Source organism: Sarcophilus harrisii, chromosome 2 (assembly GCF_902635505.1).
Source record: "Sarcophilus harrisii chromosome 2, mSarHar1.11, whole genome shotgun sequence".
In the NCBI taxonomy this organism is placed as follows: Eukaryota; Metazoa; Chordata; class Mammalia; order Dasyuromorphia; family Dasyuridae; genus Sarcophilus; species Sarcophilus harrisii.
Window position 1 is genome coordinate 225,586,189 of NC_045427.1, and position 22,573 is coordinate 225,608,761.

Here is a 22,573-nt window from a genome sequence, read left to right on the forward strand (position 1 = left end):
TAGGGAGGGATATGAGAAGTCATTTAATTCTACTTTTCATTCATAACAATGAATAATGGATTTAACAATCTGAACAGAACACTTGAAGTGATGGAGAACTCCATTTCTAGAGGAATGTGTTCCTTTGCTGTATACAGCTCTAATTATGAATTGCCAAAAAAAAAAAAAAATTGCCTGATATGTCGAGTTAAAATCTGCTCTCCACTTCTAATAATTCAGTCCAAGACTGAATTAGCATTTCATCTGCCTGTGTTTAAGTTCTTGTCTCAAGTGAGAGTTTTGTTAGTCATCTCAAACCCCATATTGAATGGCTTATGAACTTTAATCTATTCTGACTGCTGGAGTGCATGGAGAGTACTAGCTTCCTGACCATTGATTTGCACACACTAATTGATTAATAAGTGTTTCCAAAGGAAATGTATCTATTTTTTATCTATCATAATAAATTCTACTATCTAAGAGGATCTAAGGATCATCTTAACTGATCATCCTTTTGAAACAAGTATTCCCTAGAGTGCAGACAACAGAACCCATTAACCTTTTCAATACCCTAGAAGACAGAGTGAGGCCTTAATTAGCCTAGGAGGAACAAATATCTTTTCACTTCATCCCTCCATCCCTCCCAATCTAGAAACACCAAGTGGCAAACAAAGTTAGTATTCTCGGCTGCTTTGTTATAAATATATTATATACATTCAAAACATCACCGTAAAATATTATTCCATGTTACAGAAAAGATATTAAGGCTTTATATTATTTACATTAAACAAGCAAGCACCTTAAAAAAACAACACTCTCCTCTCTTGACAACCCTTCTTCAAAAGGGCTATCATTTCCCTCCCATCCAGTCATCACCTTAGCTCATGGCTCTCGAAAGTGCAAAGAAACATCTCTAGCACCAGCTGAATTATCGCCTTTCGGATGAATAGGGAAATGTCCGGCTCAAGTCTGCTCCTGGGGGTGAATAAGGAGGAGGAGTTCCTGAACTGAGTGGGGAGTTGGGGGGCCAGCACAGGTTCCATATTGACTTCCCTCAATCCTGGCTGAGGGGGAGATCAGGCTGAGCTAGGGACGCTTCTCCCCTTGCTTTCCAGGTCCATGAGAGAGGTCAATCAGCCCTGTAGATGACCTCCACCCCCAAGGGCACAAAGGAGACATTATGGTGAATGGACCACTAAGTGCATGAAGATCTGATTGTTGTGTGGGCTCTTGTGGCTCTGTGGGCTGTTTTCATGCAGAGCATCCTTGGGGGACTGCATTCAAAAATAAAAACTAAAAACCCTAATGGCCCAGAGTCAGTCATGAAAACCCTCCACCTTTTGCTCTTCCTCCTGTCTCCATTTGGCCCCAGGCTCTCCCAGGAAGTACAGAAACATGGTGACAGTGCCAACCAAGCCTCATGAGCAGGTTTTTTCCTTCCTTCTCCATAAGCTTCCTCGAGTTGCTTCTGTGAGGAGGGGGCCACTCTACTCCCAAAGATGAAGGGCACCCCCAGGGATGCTGGCCAGCAGGTACATGGGCCCTGCCCTTCCCCTCTCCCATGTTAATCTGTTACATGTCAAGCAGCATCTTTGATTCAAAGAGAGAAGCCATCAGTGCTGCCCATCTACGGAACAGGTCTCCAAGTAATTTCACTTCAAGTCTGGCACTTGTTGGATGGGGTGTGTGTGTGTGTGTGTGTGTGTGTGTGTGTGTGTGTGTAGGAGAGAAAGAGAGAGAGAGAGAGAGGCTGTTTGGAAAGGTTGGCAACAAGGTTAGAGCTCATAGGAAAGCTATTGGGGACTACTTTATCTTCTGTGCCCATTTCATATCATCTGCTCTAGGCTTTTCTCCAGTTAGTCCTTGGACAATGTCCTCTAACCGTCTCCAGAATCCAATCTTCTCCAATGGGTAATTGAGCCAGCCTGAATGTCAGGGAAGAGAAAGAAATAGGGAAGCCTGGATTATTTTCTTGAGCTCCAAATAAAAATCCAATTTGTTCTTCAGTAAAGGAGGATAAGGCACGTTCCAATTCATTGACCCAGCGGGTCAACCCTGAACACCAGGAAAGGATATTCCCGAGAAGGAGGTTTCTTTCCATTCTAGACCGTTTCACATAAAAGAAATCAGGGTTCTGCTACAAGCAATTGCCAAAAACTTCTGAAGTTCAAACTTCTTAGCCTGACTTTTCACATGCTGAGAAGTATGATGGAATAGAAGAATTCACCAATCAAAGGACACAGGTAAAAAAGACTTTAAAAGTCAACATTACCCTGTTGGAGAACTCTCATTTTACAAAGAGGAATGAAATCTGAAATTGATGTCCTATTGTTTTAAGGATGCTTTCAGATATTGTTCTCGATTGACTAGTGTATTAATATGGCTCCAAACCATCAGTACAGTCCTACCTCCCATTACAGTAGTACAGAAATTCCCCTCTGGGTCAGTCTGGTCTCCTCACTGTCTCTGAATGAACTTCAACAGCTTGGATTACCCTGTTCCTGTAGCAACTTCATTCCCTACCTATCCAAAATCCTGCCTGTCCTTCAAGGCCAGAGGGAGTTCCCTCTATGCTGGGAAGCCTCTCCTGATCTCTCCCCCTCCTCCATTCCCAATCTTCTCTCCCTCCCTTCAGTTCCTACAATCATTAACAAGTATTTCTCCTCTAATTACAGATTGTCAATGATCTTTTCACCTGTTTCTATTGTCTGTTCCTTCTTTAACCTAGAAGTCCCCTAAGGTCATGGGCTCTGTCGAACTTTCCAGTGTCTAATCCAACAGCTCACCTGTGGTGATACAGAAGTAGGTTTCATGGGGGGATACATGGTGGATTCGGTGGTGCTTTCTGGGTAGGATGATGTGCCAGTCCTGGAGGAAAGTGACCCATCTGGGAAGTCCAACGTAAGTGTGAGACCATTTGTGAATTTGGTTGGTGAAGGTTCCGAAGATGATGAGGCAGAAGACAAAACACTCCCAAGGATAGAGCTGATAAAGTTCATCTGTGGAAGGGCAAAGAAACAGACACCATGCTAGTCATAGGGTTTGTCATGGGATAATGCTCTAGTCCAAGGTTCCAATCTTAGTTCTGTAAATTACTACTCGTGATCTTGGACACAATTCAACTTCTCTACACCCATTTTCTTCCTACATAAGGAAGGAGACCAAATTATATGATCTCTTAAGATCATTTCCAACTCTTAAGACCGATGATCTTATCTCTCCTCTTCCTTATTACTCCTATACTGATAGTGGCCAAAAGTGTTTTAGGGATCTAGTTCAGAAGGGTCTTGTTATGTCACCACCCTCAAGGATTACAACTTCCCCTAAATAAAGTCAGAACTGAAAAGCCTTCAAAGAAGAGATCCAATGTCATTGACTCCTTGATCATCTGTGGAAGAAAGCTTCTCTAGGCTAGTTTTTCCTTAGAGCTAACTTAAAGCTCTCTATTTCATAATACTCCCACTCTTACTCCCCACCCCTCCCCCAAAGCAGGAAGAAGGTGGCTATGGTCTCATCATGACTTCCAAGGTACCACAGGATTTAGAGCTGGAAAGATTTGTAAGAGATCATCTACTCCAGTGCTTCTCAAAGTGTGGTCCAGAGAATCCTGGGACGAGCGTGAGGGGGAGAAGGTGTCTCTGAAACCCTTTCAGAGAATCTACAAATTCAAAATTAGTTTTTATTTCTAAAATGGTAAACATCTATAAATATAACCCACACAAACAAAAACTCTTTGGACAGATCCTCAGTAATTTTTAATAGTATAAAGATACTGAGAACAAAAGTTTGAGAAATACTGGTCTAGTCCAACCCCTTCATTTTATAGGGGAGGAAATGAAAGCCCAGGAAAGAGCAAAGGACTTTACTAACATCATGAAATCCAATCCAATAAACATGTATTAAGTGCCTGTGTGTATAAGGCACTGTGCAGCATGCTATAAATAAAAAGACAAAAACTTTCATCTAAAGGAGTTTACATTCTGTTTGTGTGGCAGCTAGGAAGAGAAGATAATGTCACACATGCATTCTCATTTTCTCCCTCCCTTCCTCCTCCACACTCTCTCTTTTTCTCTCCCTCTCTCTTCCTTTTACCTTTTCCCCTCCTTTCTCTCATTTGAATTCTAGGAGGCAAATTCTCAAAGTATAATCCTACTTCTGGAGATGTGGAAACTGAGGCTTGGAATGCCCATGGCCACAATGCTAGAAAATGTCCACTGGGATCTGAGACCATGCCTTTAACATCAGCCCAGTGTTTTTTTTCCTTTCACCATGTTGGCTTCATCTCCCAGACAAAAAGTTGTAGGGCAGACTTGAAATCCCAAGACTGGGACCTCCACTTTCCCTCAAGCACCATGTTTACTGACACCTGTCAGTGCCACCTAGCATGTCCTCTATGCTTAGAATGTTCTTGTTCTCCTTCCCATAATTCACTTCTTACCCAGAGGAGCCATAAGCAACACTGGGTGACCAGGGCTTTGTCCCAGAGCATTTGCAAAAGACAACAAGAAGGAATTGTGCTCTCTTGTCCACTCCCTGATCTAGGGACACTCCACCCCACAAGTCTCAGTGTCCTTCCATGGGGATGTACACTACTGGGGCATAATGCTCATGTGCTGCCTAGTGACAAAACCAAGGATACCTGGGATGAGTAACAAGGAGGACACAATCCGTCTTGGGTCTCTACCTTCTTCCCATGCTATATACCTCCTCCCCTACCCATTTGCTCTAAGTACCAGAACTTCATTTGTAGATATTGTCCAGCCTTCAAGGACTACTTTTCTGTGATTCCCTCTCCGATTCCCAATGAAGTTTTCTTTCTACCTTACCCCGATTTTAAATCTGTGCCCCATCCCATTGCCCATACTCCTCACCAGGACTTAGGGTGTTAAACTTGTAGGCCATGTTCACCAGAGGCAACAGTGTCACGAGGCAGTTGTCCCCATTGGTCTCAATAAAGTCGTGCCGAGTGATGGCTGTGGGGTCAATGTGGTGTTCCCGGAAGGGTCGGATGAAAGCCTGAAAGAAGGGATACAACATTCTATCAGCACCAGGGTAAAGCTCCCTCCCCACCTCCCAGCCCCAGTAGTCCTGCCCAGCCAACCTTGGCTACTATTCCTAATTGCCAATCTTTCTATCAGATAGGATTCCTTACTACTCCACCCTCCCCCCAACACCACCAGAGCATTCACTCAGACCATCTGCATTTCAGATCATGCCATTTCCTTTGCTTAGAAAGTCCTCTCATTACTCAAATCCTGTATTCAAAGTTAATCACAAAACACCTGCCTGATCACCCAAACTAACAATATTTGCTTCTTCCTCTGAACACCTAAACTACCAAATACCCTTTATCATTGAATCTATGATGGCTAGTGTTTTTCTCTATTAAGTTCCCATATAGTTTGCCTCCCCAAAGCAGGACCAAAAGCTCATGCATCTTGGTCTCTCCCACAAAACTGTCAGAAAGTAGGCTTTAATAAATACCCTTGGCTTATAGCCAGTGCCCTCTAAGAGAGAAAAGAAAGCAAAAGAATTGTCTCCAGATTTCAATCTCCAGTAGCCACAAACTACTGCTTGTGGTTACAAAACTGTTCTACCCTGATCTCACTAATTGGGTGGGCAGAATAAACTTGCCCTGAAGCCTGGCCAACAGGAAAGCCCCGGAGGCCTCTGCACCTTTGCCCTCTCTCTAATCGGGGAGAGAATGCCCCCTGTCCATTCTGCTAGTGAATCAATGTGGCCTTGGGCTAGGTATTATACAGTAGGACAGCCAAAGAGGAGACATGGTCCCATGCCCTTAGGAGCTCAGGACCTTATTCTTTTAAGAAGTTAGCCGAGGACAGTGGCCCCCAGGGGCCAGGCCTAGAAGCTAGCAGTGAGGCTGGAGTACAAACCTTTCCCACCACAGGCAGTTCCACAGAGCCCCAGGTATCGGCCCCCCAGTGTACCAGTCCAGACAGGAAGTCAGCAATAAGCGCCCCTATAACTGAGAGAAAAAGAGAAGGGAGTGAGTACAGGAGAAGGAGAGAGGAGGGAAGGACGTCCACTTGGAACGTTAGGAACTTCCTAGACCCCCCCCCAAACCAAGTTCTATTCCTGAAGTCCCTTCCTCATTCTGCTGTCTGTTCCAAGCCCTCCCAGCCAGGGATCAGGGCAGCATCCCCATGCAGTCTACCCAGCCCCTTCCAGAAAAATAACCTATTTCAAGTATTTCAGTTTCTTCATTTTTAAGCAGAGTATACTACTATTTATATTCCCTCCCTCCCTCACAAGGCTGTGCTGAGGATCGAAAGAAAATCCATTTAAAGCAAGATATACAAATAAATGGTTATTGTGCACCCTTCAGCCATCTGCAGGCATGAGGGTCAGACCCTGCGACAGAGCAGGAAGCTGCTATTTCTCACAGCGGCTCAGATGCACAACCAGATCCTTCTATGTCACTGGCGCTACCTTAGTATATAGGGATGGCTCATTCCACACCCTCCAGAAGTGGGCTGGTTGGGCTTCAGGGGAGCCCTCGGCCCTAGGCCTGCCCTGCAGTACGATGCCCTGTCCACACCCTGCGTAGCTGTTTTCTGCCCAAGCGGAACTGGAAGGCAGCTGCTGCTCGGGGGCCATGCCCAGGAAATCCTGCCTCTGGTGCTGAGCACTGAAGCTGCCAGGGGGCTGCCCTCCCTGTGCTGTGCCCAGTGGGAGGGAACTGTGGGCTCTGGTTTCACAGCCTTCTTGGGCTACAGGGAAGAAAGAGGAGGAGAGAGAGAAGAGTTTGAACAGTCCCAGATAGTAAGCTAGCTCCTGACTCGGTAACCTGGGGCCAGGAGTCTCTGGGTACACAGGGTGGGTATAGAATCCAGACTCTGAGGTGTGTCTTCATGCATGAATACTTGTGTGAAACCGCCAGGAGCGTGGGCCTAGCTAGGAGGTAGGCTAGTCCAGGAGGGTGGGGCTCAGGATCTAGGAGTACATGCCTTAAACACATGCTTTTGAAAAGGTATTGGGTATGGGGTTACTGCACTCCCACTCCCACTACTGTAGTGGGAAAGTTGGGATCAGCTAATAATCTCTGGTGATCGCTTTTGTTTCCTTATCCTGGACTTGAGGGGTCTAGGCTAAATAATAAACCTAGGGAAAAAAATAAAGCTAGATTGGGGGAAAAAAAATTGCCCTTTCATTTTCACTAACCTAATTGAATTCTGAATGATGTAGATGGAAGCTTCTCCTGAGGAATCCGTGGCTTTACCAGACTGCCCAAGGGGTTTATGATACAAAAATAATTAAGAATCCTTGCTCCAAGGTCCTGTCCAGTGGTGAGATTCTGTTCTCCTTTGCACGAGATTACTTTCATACAGGTTTTACACATCTTCATATAGGTTATATGGAAATAAGGGAAGAATTTATAGAATATGTCTAATTTCCCCCATTAGGTCTCCTTTTTTCCAAGTATATGATCCAATGAAGGGCCTGTTCTTGGGAAAGAGGAAACTCTGAAAAGGTAACAATCTCTAGCACTGTCCCCCCTCACTCTAGCACATCTCCGTCTTATAATATTAGTCTGACAACTAATGCCCCTGGTTTGGTCTAGCTAGGCAGAGACCACCCTGAGAATGTTTTCAGGTTGCACAGTGTTCCTGATGTTCTATTTGATCTGTTCCTCCTATTCCCTAGACCAAGTTCTCTCACTAGACTCGGGAGATCCAGATATTGAAGCCACAAAAGACAACCACCTTTGGAAATTTGTTTTGTCTTGGAAGCTCCCTGGTACCAACAAGATCAAAAAATGTCAGTGTTGGGAGGGACCCCATCAAGTCTGAACTATATCCCGAATCAGCAATTATTTTTACAATTTAATTGAAGAGTGGTTATTCAGTACTTGAAGTGGATGGAGTATGGTATATTGAAAATACAAAGTCAGGTATTCTCAGTAGGATTCTATGTTCTCATGAAATGTGCTAACTTCCTTAAAGAATATGGTTGCATATAAGGAACTCCCAGGCCCTCAGAGTTATGACTGATGTCCAATATAGTCACATATCAACTCTTCTAATATTGGAGCCTCTCCTTAGGACACCTGTCAACCCCGGAAGATTTTCAGATGTATTAATCTATCAAACTTTCTTAAGTACTGCTCACTAATTGCTGATCTCATTTTATGATTCATTCTATCTCTGTAAGATGATGACCCGTGAATGTCCCCACCCTGGGAGATTTTTGTTCATAAATGTATTTTTAAAAAATTCCAATTTTAAACCTCAACCTCTAATTTCATACATTGATTGGAAATTCCTTCATGCAGATGGGCAACTTTAACTTAAAGCTTTTTGATAGTTACTTATCTCCACACTGGGGTGAGGTGTGTGTGTGTATGAGTATGTTAGTCTAGTCACACTGTATATGAAGCATAATTATGGAGGGATATATGCTGTTATAAGAGCCTCAGTTTGCTTATGTCTATAAAATTGGATCAATAATGCTCATAAAAACCGATTGCTACTTCACAGGATAGTTGTGGCTTTGCAAAGCTTGAAAAATTGTGTAAATATGAACAGTTAGTTTCATAAGCCACATGACCTTAGGCACAAGATTTCTTTTCTAGGTCTTTTTATGTCATCTATAAATAAAGACAAAATAGCCTCTAAGTTCCCTTCAGGCTCTATATCTTACAGTCCTATTAAATTTTTTTTTTTTTTGTAAATACCATATGCAGTGTACATGCTGTTTGTCTGACATACCTAGGATTTTGCAATATAACCTACCAACTTCCTTTTCTTATCATACCTGAATGGGAGTTGTTTTTGTTTTTTTAATCAATGTACCTATGATATAGCACTAATGATGAAACCTATTTATATCTACTACATGTCTCTTCTTTACCCTCTAGGTTATTGGAAATTCTGATTGCTCCAAATAGAAGGCTATTCTAAGCCATCTATCAAAATAGGATAAATGTCACAGGACAAAAAAGCAGATTTGTTTTTTTTTTTTTTATTTTATTTTTATTTAATAGCCTTTTATTTACAGGATATATGCATGGGTAACTTTACAGCATTAACAATTGCCAAACCTCTTGTTCCAATTTTTCACCTCTTACCCCCACCCTCCCTAGATGGCAGGATGACCAGTAGATGTTAAATATATTAAAATATAAATTAGATACACAATAAGTATACATGACCAAAACGTTATTTTGCTGTACAAAAAGAATCAGACTCTGAAATATTGTACAATTAGCTTGTGAAGGAAATCAAAAATGCAGGTGTGCATAAATATAGGGATTGGGAATTCAATGTAATGGTTTTTAGTCAAGCAGATTTGTTCTGAGTAGCCCTGGAAGATAGAATGAGGTCCTTTGGAGGGGGGTAGAATCAGGAGAGGGAGAGGACGAGTATTACAAGGAGTCATAATTCGGCTCAATAATATAATAAGCTTTCTGATAATTAGAGCTGTCCAACTTCCTGGAATCCTCACTGGACGTGTTCAGGCAATTTGGATGAAAGTACCTCTTAAAATCCTGATAATTCTAGGATTCTCTGATTTCTGAGAGAGAACATATGTTGGAAGCCTCAGTTTACTCAAGAGCCTTTCTCAGATATTCATGCAAAAGCCTTGCTAGGGCCTGTTTCCTTTTTATAAAAATAACCAACATTCTTGTTGTATATTAAAATTTGCAAATTGCTTGATAGATCTTATTTATGCTCCACAGTAATCCAATGACTCGGGTGTTATGATACCTAATTCAAAGATAACATTAAAGAATTAAAAACACTGAGAGACATTGAGTATTTTCCCTGAGGTCACACAGGGTGACTTCAAGTCCAGCATTCTACTCACTGCTTTGGGCAAAGATCACTGTTTTAGACAACAAAAGGCCTCAAGTCCCTGAAGATAGGTACTATGTGTGGAAGGAGGACCAAGAAGTGGCAATTTTAGGTACAACCAAGGCCTTAGAACACCTGCTGTCACTGGTAAGTCCCCTTGTGTGAGAAAATGATTTATGCACGTAGGTGGAAAGAAGCCCAAGAATGATCACAGAGGGCCACCCAGGGGATGAGACACATCAGGTAAAGGGAAAGTATCTACACCATGCACATTGGGGTTAGAGTAGGGGTATGTGCTAAAGGTGAGCAAATCAAGAGAAAAGTCTATCTTGTTGGCTCCAGTGTATTTGATGGACAAGGTATGATGGCTGCTCCTGACTTTATACACCATTTCCCCATAAGCCACTATTCACAGCCTTCAGCCAATACACAAAGTGGAGGGCTAAACCCACGGGATTCAGACTCAAAGGCAGAATGCCAACTAATGCAGCTCAGATATCATTTCCTACATGTAAGCCTTTCCTGATCCCCTCTCGAAGTACTGCCCTCTCTCTATTTAATTACTTTGTAATTCTGTATTGATAAATTTTATACTTATGTTGCATATATTTTTACATATACATATCTCCCCCATTAAGAACAAAAGCTCTTTTCAAATAGAATTGTTCCATTCTTTGTATATAGTACAATGCCCTGGCATATGATACACTTTTAATAAATTCTTGCTGATTAACTGGTCATTGGCAAAGCAAGCCCTCAATTCTGCTAAAGACTAGGATCATAGGATGACAGATTGACAAGTCTTCAGGGGAAAAGGTGCTTATGTTAGCCTATCTCTAAAATAGACTCTAAAACCATTAGTCAGAAGGGACCCTGAGACTGGCTATGAAAGTTGCCTCTTTACTCCAAAGACAGATAGATCACTAAAGAGGAAGTTGGCCATTGTAAGTCATTGAGACATTTGTTAAGGCTGGGACAAGGAGGGGAGCCTGGGTTGAGGAAAGGAGGAAAGAATAATTTCACAGGACTTAAGCTCGAGGTATTTAAAACTGGAAGGTTTGGAATGGAGACCAATTCCCTCAACATATGATAAGTACATTCAATCCTGGAGGGGGAAAGTAACCCTACTTAATGAAATCAGGCAATTTAACTTTTGTAGATAAGTTTCCTCATCTGCTAAATGTGGACACTGCAATCAGCCTTGTAAAAAAAAAAAAATCTAAAGCACCCCAACAAACGGAAATGACTACTATAAAGGAAAAGGAAGTTCCCTCTCAGTCACTCAAGCCTGCCATTTTGGGATCTACTTTAACTCCTCACTTGCACTCTCCCCATATATCCAATAGTTGTCAAGTTTTCTCCTGTCTACCTGCACAACCCTTCTCTCCACTCAAACTGCTCCTCCCATCCTCCTCATGAAGGTGTTCACCTCTCTGCTTCAGTAAGTCTTCTAAGTGTTTTGCCTAGAGATTCCTGTGCTATAATACTTGAAACTCCCAGCCTCGTAGGTTTTTACCCCCTAGATCCCAGCAGGGAAAAGGAGTCAGTTATCCTCTGGGGATTAAGCTGCCAGTGGGAGTGAGAACAGGGGAAGTAGCTCCAGAGTGGTTGATACATTTATAGTAAGTTACAATATAGTTTGTGTCCTGTGTTTTGAACTGCTAAACTGTGAAATTTAGGAGTTTTGTAGGAAAGAATAAAACAAAAATAAGATTAAAATAAAAAAGGCTCTACCCAAGCTAGATTTTATCAGTTTTTACAAAGGATATTTGCTAAACAAATATAGCAAGGATAGTTCTTACAGAAATATCCACACCCCTTCCCCCAAGCCAGGAACACAGCCTCCTCATACACATACACACACATACCTCACAGAAGACATTGCTCACACTTAAGGAACAAATGGGACCAAAGGGTAAAGTCTAAGTTACAAAGAGTATGACCCTTTTATGTTTGCATTAATTGAGATAAACATATAGAATAATTACTGGCTACATAGCTAGTCAAGTGACTTAACCAATACCTGCCTCAATTATCTCATCCATAAAATGGGGCCAATAATATAATCTATTACTAGCAAAGCTTTCTGCAAAGTTTAAGTGTTTATATAAATACTAATTATTTTATTATTAATTTTTTCTCAGTTTTTTTGATCTAGGGTGTCTCTTTCAGCCTTGTAAAGAAACATCTTGCTTCAAACAACAAAGAGAAGAAAGAAGGAAAAAAAGAAAGGAAGAAGGAAGGAAAGAAGAAAAAAAATTAGAAGGAAAGAGGAAAAAAAAGCTAGTTCCTAGGCTACAAAATGCCCATAGTCCCTTTAATGGGGGAAGGGAGGATAGGCAGACAGGCCTTTCTTTGTCCCCAACTGGGGGCCATAAATAGAATGCAGTCAATGCAAACAGCTACAACCAACTGAAGACTGGATATCTGAGGTCCAGTGGCTCTTCTCTGATCCCTAAGGTCTGGCCTTTCCATCCTATCCAGCAACCTCCTACAGAGCACCTGTTTTGGGGTTGGGGTGGAGTGGGGAGACCAAGGACTGGAGGTTGAAAGACAAGAAATATTGGATCTCAACTCTTCCACTAATTCTGGGTGACTTTGGGCAATCCATTTGTCCTGTGAAACAATAGGACTGGCTTACAGGATCTCTAAGGAGCCTTCCAATTCTCAAAAGTCAATGTTCTCAAGGGCTTCTGCCCCAAAGGCTGCCCAGTAGATTTGAAAGTACACCTAGAGCTCTCCCAGTTGTCACTTATCCTTTGACAAATTAATCCTCAGAAAAAAAGAAAATGGCTCACTCAGAGTCATATGCAATAATGACAGAGCTACTATGGAAACCCTGATCTTGGGATTCCTCGTCCTGGGTGCCACTGTCTCTAGCCTTTTCTCAGCTCACCCTTTAGCATGGAGGAGTCAAACCAAAACCAGGATGGTGACTGCTGGGGATCCTGGTCCCAGGAAGAAAGATGTAACCCAAAAAGGCCCCATATTAAAATGAGGGGGCAGGGAAAAAGGCCTTCAATGGGCAATTTGTCTCTTTATACCCCCAAAAAGGAAAGCTCCCACACCTCTTTGAATGCAGGAGGTTTTGGGGCTGGTCCCCTTATTCTGCGCCCCAGGAAAGGGGGATGGGGTAGGAAGAATCCAAACTACCAAACATGGTAGAGATTGGAAGGCCCAGTGAGAAAGGAAAGATGGGGCATGAATACAGAATACTGAAGGTTTCAGGAGAGGAAAAAGAGAAAAATACCAGAAACAGATTTTTCATCATTCTCTTCCTCTTAATTCCACCCTGAATATGATGTTTGATTAATTTTACTAAAACCAGTCCAATTATGCTTAGGTAACATTCAAAAATCTTTTACGACTCCCCACCCATTTAAAACTGTAAAAATAACAGCTTACATTTTTAAAATGTTGTAAAATTTACAAAGTACTTTATAACAATGACATGAGGTAGGTAATGAAAATATCAGTTCCATTTAACTGATGAGGAAACAAAAGCTTGGTGAGGTTGAATTATTAGGCATTCCCAGTCACATAGCAAATAAAGAGAGTTCTTCCAATCCAGAACTAATCCTACATCACTAAACTGCTTAAAAATGTGAAGGGATCTTAAAAGTGATCCAGTTGGATCCACTCACAAGCAGAGACAAAAACAGACTCTGAGGGGAATTGATGGGCTCAGAATCAGAGCTATTTGCAAGTACAGCTAGGATTCAAACTAAGGTCTCTAGACCACCAAGCCAGAGTGTTTCATTTTGTTTTTCACTACTCTCATTCATCATTAAGTTCTAAAAAATAATATAGATGTAGGTGAAAGCATAAATCTTTCCCTCTATCTGAACTGTGAGCTTTAAGACAGCAATGACAATTTCTCTTCTGTGTTCCCTCCATGGTACTCAAGACAGGGCTAGACATGCAGGTAGTATATAGATATACTGGTTCATTAGCCTTTCCTGACTGCTAGAGTCAAAGAGTATGCAGTTTTTGGTTTTATTTTTGTTTTTGTTTTACTTCTGGCTCTGACACTAACACTAACTTGTAGTGTTATCTTGGGCAACACATCTCTGGATTTTGGATTCATCCTCTAAGATGAGGGGAAGGCACCACATGACTTTCAATTCTGTAATTTATAAGCATTGGAAAGCACTTCTGACCTAGTTGGGACAGACTAACTTAAATCTTACTAATGAGGTCTGGACCTGTCCCTTCAATACAGGTAGATAAACTGGTGATGGTTCTACAGGACTCTGGCCCAAAGCTGGGAGAGTGGCCAAGGCAGGGCGGACCTCACCAAATAGGCCTCTCCCTGTGCCAAGCCCTCTGGGAGATGGCCAGGGGCCAGGCCTTGCTTCTGCAGAAAGCTGCCCAGTGTAAAACTTTCATTACCTATTTAAATCATACTCATTAATGAGTATCTCAAGGCCTCTTGGAACACTCCAATTCAGAAAGGACTTCCTCTCCTGTGGCTTAGAGAGTAGACCCTCTCTTCCTACCCATTCAAAAGAGGTGGGGAGACTGCAAAAAGGAGAGGGAGACAGGTAGGCTGTTGGATTCACCCAGACTCAGGTAGAACCTATTGCTATCGATGGCCAATTTCCTCACCTGACCCCTAGGGACACAATGATTAACCTCCACTCAGTTCAGGCTATACCACTCTTTACATATTGCTTCCCTGATTCCCTAACTTTGTAGTACAAAGCTATACTGTGTAATCAAAACAATTTAGGGACTTCAGAGAGCAGCTATATGTCTGTGTGTTGGGGGGGAGCAGTTGGGAAAGGCAGGCTAATGAGGCTACAAGCTGCTGAATACTTTCAAAACTCTGTAGCAGAGACAAAAAAACAACCCTGGACTAGAAGCCAGTGGGTTCAAATCTCAGCTCTGTCACTTAGAGTGTAACCTTCAGCAACTCAAGCCTCTCTTTTCCAGCAATGACTGACTGGGCAGAGAACAGATTGGAGATGGAATTTTCTAGTGGCAGGGGCTGGTGCTCCAAATTAATCTAGTTCCATCACCCATCTACAGCTCATCTGGTCCAATACCTCTTCACTTTACAAATGAGGAAACAGCTTCAGAACAAGGAAAAGACTTGACTGATGTCACACAGGTTTAGTTGCAGGGCCAGTACCCGAATTAGCTACACACACACACACACACACACACACACACACACACACTTGGGGCACCATCTAGAACCCTGCCATCTCATCTACCCCTTGTACAGGTGGCTGGATACTTTGTAGAATAGAAAATGAATAACTGCTGCTGGTGGAGGGATGTGACTGTTCCTGCCCCAAGAGAAGCAATGTTAGAGGCCCAGGAGAAAGTACAAAAGTCCTCATAAATCAGGAACTACTTGGAAGTTCTGGCCCTACCATTTACCAGCCAGATAATCTCAGATAAATCAATTCAACTCTGGGCTTTAGCTTCTCTATCTTTTATAAATGAGCACAATGACATTTATGATACCTATCTCACAGGGTTGTTGTGGGGGAAGTGCTTTGTAAATTTGAAAGTCATATAGAAATGTGCTTAGATAGAGGTGGAAGGGCAGACTTGGGAAAGGGAAAGAGGCATTTAAAGACAAGTCTTTGTACAGTTGAAAGGGCCTTGGACTAGCAATAGCAGACCTGGGTTTGAACTTTGGCCCATTACTTACTAGTTGTGTGACCTTAGGTAAATAACAAACTTTTGGGGCTTCATTCATTCATCCCTTTCTGTAAAATGGAGATAAATCTCTATACCCTCTCCTTCACCAGTCTGTTGGGAAGAATGTGTATTGTAAATCTGAAAGCTCCATAGTAATGGGAGTACTCGGAACTAAAGACATCCTCAGCAATGACAAAGGTTTTTTTTTACACTTTAAGAAATTTAGAACTCCCCCATCTGGGTCCCAAGGAAAAGTACCCTAGAAAATGAGTCTCTGAATCTCTAAGGGGAAGAGGTAGATCATTTGGCCTTAAAGGTCTCTGCCCACTCCAACCATCATCCTCTAGGGCAGGGTCCTGTGGGCCCTCAACCCAATAAAGCCTAATCTCAGATCAAGATCATCAGCATTCCTTAGCTTCAGAGGAGGCTTCAGTATGGCACCTCCGCTTGGCAGAGCGCCCAGACTCTGAAAGGCACCTAGTTCCAGAGTGTGATATACTTATTATTGGGGCAGAAAGGACAGACTCTGTGACTCTTCTCTGGAGAGTACAGAAATTTGCCTCCCTCTACTTGCCCTTCCCCCACATCCAGCTAATCCTGGTAGCTACTCAGATAAGGCTTGACAATTCACTGATAATACTGTTTGAATAAGCCCTAATCAATCAGAATAGCTGCCCAGAGATTCTGTGTCAACACAGCCTGGAATGATGATAGGCCACTTAAAAACAGACCATAAAGTCAAGGAGGGATGGATTGAAATAGAGTAGTCATGGACTCTGAAAAGGTTAAACTTCCAAAGGACATGGGTCTTTCCTTCTCCCACCCTCTCTCTTCCATTACCCTCCTTCCTAAAGCTCAGGCATAGGCCCCAGCAGCTTAAATTAGTCCGATTATGTGGTATCGGCTTAGGTTAACAAGAAGCTCTTTAATGAGATCGAGAAGGGCAGAGCTCAATGGCCACATTTTGGGGGGGGGGGGGGGGGGAAGGGAGGGGTTGGTAGCAATAACTGCTCCATAACTGCCTTTATGGGTACCTTCTGATCAATGAAGCTGTGGACCCTTTGAAAAGGAACAAATAGGTGATTCTGGAATTGCAGGTCAAGAAGTTTAAATATTACCAGGACTGCCAAGATCTACCTGAATCCAATACCTCCTCATCATATTAAAGAGGAAAAAAAAAATGCTGGACTTATAATCAGTTGGCCTGGGCCTCAGTTTCTCCCTCTGATCAATGAAGGAAATGAGCCAGATGAGCTTTATCTAAAGACTTTTCCAGTTCTGCCATTGTAGGTCTCGATAACCTCAGAACTTTGCTTAGAACAGCTAAAGGCTGGGGAGAAGAATTTTTGGGATTACTGGGAAAAACCTCTCCACAGGACTCCCACGAAAACAGTTCAACCTCAATAACATGAACAACAATAATCCACATTTATGTAGGATCATAAACGTAAGGTTGGAAGGGATCTCAGAGGCCATCTAGTTCAATACTCATTGTACAGAGGAAGATTTGTCCAAGGACACAAAGGCAGTGAGTAACTGGGGTTCAACCCCAGACCTTCTGATACTAATTGGAGCACACTCCACTGTACCAAGGTGCCATTACACAAACACACACAAACACACATCCCTCATAAGGCAAGAGTACAAATATAGATCAGAACACTAAGTATAAGTGAAGTGTGTGCTTTGGGTCACATAGCTATTAAGTATCTGGGCTGTGACTTGGATGGGGCTTCTGACTCTAAAACCAGTTTTGAGAGTTTTACTTTTTAAATTTTTTTACAACTAAACTATGATGGTGTTCATGCTTTCTCAAAAGACCTAAGTACGAGGGCTGCTAGTAGCTGGCTGGCAGACATCAGAAAGCTATCCTGAGGGACATGTACCCAGCCTCTGACTTCTCCCCTACAAAGATAAGCCTTTAATAATCAGCTCAGGAATAAGAATCCAGAAACCTCCAGGTAACTGGGTGAGGCATCCCTGGGTGTTCTCATGGCCCGCTCTCTATTGTCAACCCTAGTCAGCTGGGACAGCTCTAGGCCATCTGCAGAGGTGTTTGGAACTAGAGGGACCTTTCATCATCCCCAGGTGCTTCTTTAAAATCCTTAATGCATACAAGTCCACAATGGTCAGAGACAGGATGGATGGCCACAGGATCATAAAAGTAACAGTTAAAAAAGATTCAATTCAATAAACATGTATTAAGTACCTATTATTATAGGAGACATTATGCTAAGTACTTGGGGGTACTAAAAGAAGCAAAAGACAGTCTTTATCCACTGGAAGCTTACAATCTAAACTGAGAGACACCATGCAAACAAATATATATACAAAACCAAGCCAATATACCATTTTGGAGAACAATCTGAAAGGTCTATACAATTATGCCAATCAATCTGACACAGAAATATCACTATTAGGCTATATCCTAAAGAGATCAGAGAAAAAGGAAAAGAACTGATATTGAGAAAAATGATTATTAATAATTAATATCTTGGGGAGATTTGAGGCCTCCCCTTTTTCTAAACTCCTCATTTTTAAAAGTTCATTTTTCTTGAAGGAAATTATTGATAATGAGATTGCAATGGTGCACCCAACATTTCAAGGAATTTAATCTAGAGTAGGGAAGTACATTGTTTTCTATAGACAGATCATTTTGTCTAGATAACCCTAGACTTTGGGAGTAGTCTGAACACAAATAATTTCTCTGAGCAAGGGTCATTTTCAACCCCTCACTGACCACCGATTGTTTCAAAAGACATATAAGCTGTGAAACTATCACCAAGACTGTCTTTGATCTATGAGAGACAGGCAAATGACCATCCTTTTATTAATAATTCTCTGGCCTTATTAATAGTTAATAATGAAAATCAATGATTAAAAATTACCCTGAAACTATGTCTCTTGAATCTTTTAAAAAGTTAGTATAAAAATATTTATAGTGGCAAAAGAACAGGAAATTGAAGGGTCACCCAACAACTGGAGATATGATTGTGATAGATTACTATTGTGCCATAAAAAATGGTGAAGGGGATGGTGACAGAAAAACCTGGTAAGATTAAGTAAACTAAAGAAAAGTGAGGTGAACTGAAGTGAAGAGAACATTGTATATGGTAACAGCAATATTGTAACAATCATCAATTATGAGACTTGGCTACTGTGATCAAGACAATGATCCAAGATAATTCCAAAGGTCCCATGATGAAAAAATGCTCTCTAACAGAAACTAATGAATTCTTGAATATAGACTGAAACATACTTTTTTTTAAACTTTATGTTTCTTGCCTTTATTATTACTTTTTATAACATGGCTAATATGAAAATACATTTTTTGCATGATTTCCCAGGTGTAATTTATATCATATTGCTTGCCATCTCAATGGGTGGGACTGAAGGGGCAAGAGACAGGGAAAGAATTTAGAAATAAATTTTTTAAAATGAATGTTAAATGTAAAGAAAAGATATAAAAGAAAAAACAAAGCAAACTATATACAGATTAAGATTCAGACTACTGGCAGTCTAGGATTATCTAGACAATGGGCTTCCCTACTCTAGATTAAATTCTTTGTAATATTATGAATATTGGGATCTGACCAATGCAATCTCATTATCAATAATTTCCTTCAAGAAAAATGAACTTTTAAAAATGGGTTTAGAAAAAGGGGAGACCTCTGAATCTCCAAGATATTAGTTATTAATAACCAATGTTTTCAATAGAAGTTCTTTTCCTTTTTCTTTAATCTTTTTAGGATACAGCCTAGTAGTGATATTTCTGTGTCAGATCAATTGCACAATTTTATAGTTCTTTTAATATAGTTTCAAAATGGTATAATATTAATTTAAAAAATAATAGATGTTAGAAGGAATCTAGGAGAATCCCCTCACTTGACAGAGAAGGATACTGAGGCCCCCCACAATTAAATGGCTTGCAGGACCAGGATTGGTCTTCTAAATCCAATGTTCTGTTCTATTAAACTATGCTGAGCCAGCATCCTAAACTCAGGTTGGAAATTCCTGCCTGCCAGCTGTATCCAAGTGGTTTATCAGAATGAGAGAAGTCTTTTTGCATTACTCTGACAACCACAATTTCTATTCTAAAGGGACTACAGAACAAGAGAGACAGAACCCTGATCTCGTTATCTAAGTCCCCAGGTCATAAAACTCAAGCAGACCAATTTGGAGTTAAAGAGAAAACACAACCTCCTCCCAGCCCCACACCAAACATCTCATTCTCACCTGATCTATTCCAACACAGCACCTAAATCAACTATTCATTTTAATAGAGCTAGGACCAATAGTTCTAGTCATGTCCTTCAAAAAGAGGGAGGCAGGAAGTGGTTTAACATAAAGGCCTAAAGACAGTAAGCCCCAGAGTAGTAAAAAGGATGCATTAAAGGCCCAGCATAACGTCCATGGGAGATGGGAGGAAGTGAATGCCTGGGAGGCTGCGGTTGGGCAGTTAGCCAGTGAGTCCCTGTCCTCTCTCTACTGGGAAAGAAGCTTATAGAATCAGAACATCTCAGAACTCTATACAGATCTTTGAATTCAGCTAGCCCAATTTCTCAGATTGACACTGAGAAAAAAGTGACTAATCCAAAGACACCAAATTAATGGGGAAAAGAAAAAAAAAAAGACAGGATTTGATTAAAAGCTTCCTTCTTTCCCAATTCAGGGTTCATTCCTCTACTATGCCATATTGGTTTCTGACTTCCATGAGCCCCTACCAAGTCCTGTAAATTCTTCTATAATGACTCCACATTTCTTACTTCCTTTTCAACCCACTATCACAACTCTTGTCTGGGCCTTCATACCACACACGCAGACAAATGCAAAAGCCTTTCAATGGTCCTTTTCACTCTGACTTGCTTTATGCCCTGCTGCAAGAAATATCTTCCCAAAGGAATGCTCACAGGATCGAAAGCTCTTAGGAACCTTCGAGGGCACTGAATTAAAGTGATTTGTTTGAAGTTGCAAAGTGGCAGAAATTTAAGACTAGATTCTGAATCCAGTGGTCATTCCTCTATACCATACTGACACCCCTTTTCCAAGCAATAAATACATATTAAAACTAGGAACTTGACTCCCTCCCTCATTCTCAGACTCCCAGACCTGAATTCTAGCCTGGTTACTCTCTAGAGGTAGGATGTTAGACAACCCAAACCACTAGAATCTTTTACCTCTTTCCCTCATCCACAGCTGAGATATCTTAAATTGAAAAAGAGGATCTTGATTTATAAAGGAAAAAAGTCTAAATTCAGAAATAATCTGAGACTAACAATCAAATAGTTAGAGGGAAGAAGTTACTCAGAACAGTTTTTCTATCTTATCTAGAAAAAGATCTTAGATTCTTGGTTCCTGTTATGGCCTACATTATTTGATGACATTACACAATTGAGGAAAAGTACTTTGCAGACTATGTTACATAAATCATCAGTATAGCAAGAAGAATCCTTAGAGTTCAATGAGGGTGATCTCTTTCTCTCTAAAAGAGAAGGTCCAAAGATGTAGACCAGATTTGTCCAGGGGCACACAGTAACAGGGAGAAAGGTCACTGCCAGGATCCATGACAAATCCAATGTTCTTTTTACTACATCACCCTGACCTTTCCATGAATATGATTCTCTATCCCTTCCCCTGGCCACCTTTTCCAGGTGTCACATGATCCATTATACAGTTTTATAGGTAAACATTGCACACAGATTGAAGGCACAAAAAATACATTCCCTTCCCTCTTCCCCTGCTCAGATCACAAAAAATCCTGATTTTTTCATACACTCACATATTCCCAGCAGCACCAGATGTGTGTGCTCCAGGCTGGCAAGCCGCAGGAGATGGCACAGATTGAAGGCGATGAGGGAGAAGCAGAGGATCACACAGCACCATTCTTGGAGCCGCTTGCCTGTGGGGGGCACAGAAGAGAGGCTATTGAAGCAGGTTGAAGCTCATTCCCGTTAGGGACACAGACCTGACCTGGGAATGACTGACGGTGGGAGCTCAGCCAGCACTCTCTCCCCCTCAGAGTTTTGGGTTATCCCCTATGTCCGAGGGAGGACTTTTGGCAGGCTTTGTCTGCTAGGAGCTGGGCAGGGTGCACTGTAGCTTCTGGAGGCTGGAACAGAACTGGGTGTTCCCATGGAGAGGTCAGACGGAGACAGAAATCACTGCCCTTCCTACCCTGCCCCAGTGGAAAAAAATAGTGGACTTAGTTAGCAGGCCCTGCTTTGAAACCTGGCTCTGACATATGCCAGCTGTGAAACCTCCCTCAGGCAAATCACTTTCTGAGTCTCAGTTTCTGCATTTGAAAAGTAGAGTTACTAACAAGTACTCCTTACAGGGGAAGGCTGTGATAAAGAATTTTTTTTTTAATAAATTTTAAAGTGTTAAGGAGTTGTTATGATCATTATTTCTTCTCAATGTAAAAGACGCTGGACAGTCCAGCCATGAAACTTCTAAAAAGAAGTCTATACTCTCAACTGCTTCTACTTTCTCACTTTATACCTTAACCCTTTACACTCTTGGCTTCCAGGAGGCATTGGTGTAAAAAGAGCACTGAATTTGGAGTCAGAGTTCCTGTATGTAAATCCTGCCTCTGCTATGTGTTACTCATATGACTGTGGGTAAATCATTACCTCTATTTTGAGCTTTACTTTCTCCAAATGGAAAATAAGTGCATGGTCTAAATATCTCTGAAGTCCTTCCAGATCTAAATCCTAAGTTTTTATGAACTCCATCCACCTTTCTGAAAATAGTTTCTCTCTAGAAAGCAGGTGTTATTGATCATATCCAAAAGCATTTTTCTCAGGTTACATGTATAGACCATCCCTTCTCCTGTCTTAAATGATAGAGCATCTTTTTGGTTCTCCTCCTTTCTAGCCTGTTCTGTTACCTCTTGGAATAAATGCAGACAGCTCCCAAGATGCAGTCCTTGGCCCTTTTATTTTTGCTTTGTCTCCCTCCTTCAATCTCACTAACTATTGCATTTCCAGCAGTATCTCCTGATCTACATCCACAGAGCTAACTGCTGTTCTGACTTCTATTACTCTATCTCCAAATGCCTACTGGATATCTTTGCCTTGCCATCCCACCAGGACCATGAACTCATGAACAGGCCCCTAAAAAGAGGT

The 22,573-nt window shown here is 41.6% G+C and overlaps 1 protein-coding gene across 1 annotated transcript in view; it reads right to left on the reverse strand.

Moving 5' to 3' along the window:
- Positions 1–22,573, reverse strand: part of LOC100934390 (transmembrane protein 189) — a 31,344-nt gene continuing 8,771 nt past the window's right edge. The window contains exons 2-6 of the mRNA XM_031951620.1: positions 21,229–21,348; positions 5,874–5,965; positions 4,851–4,995; positions 2,766–2,978; positions 1–1,904 (exon numbers count right to left, since the gene is read on the reverse strand). Of these exons, the coding sequence (XP_031807480.1) occupies positions 1,783–1,904; positions 2,766–2,978; positions 4,851–4,995; positions 5,874–5,965; positions 21,229–21,348 (692 nt within the window). The 3' untranslated portion in view covers positions 1–1,782. The remainder of the gene's footprint in view (positions 1,905–2,765; positions 2,979–4,850; positions 4,996–5,873; positions 5,966–21,228; positions 21,349–22,573) is intronic.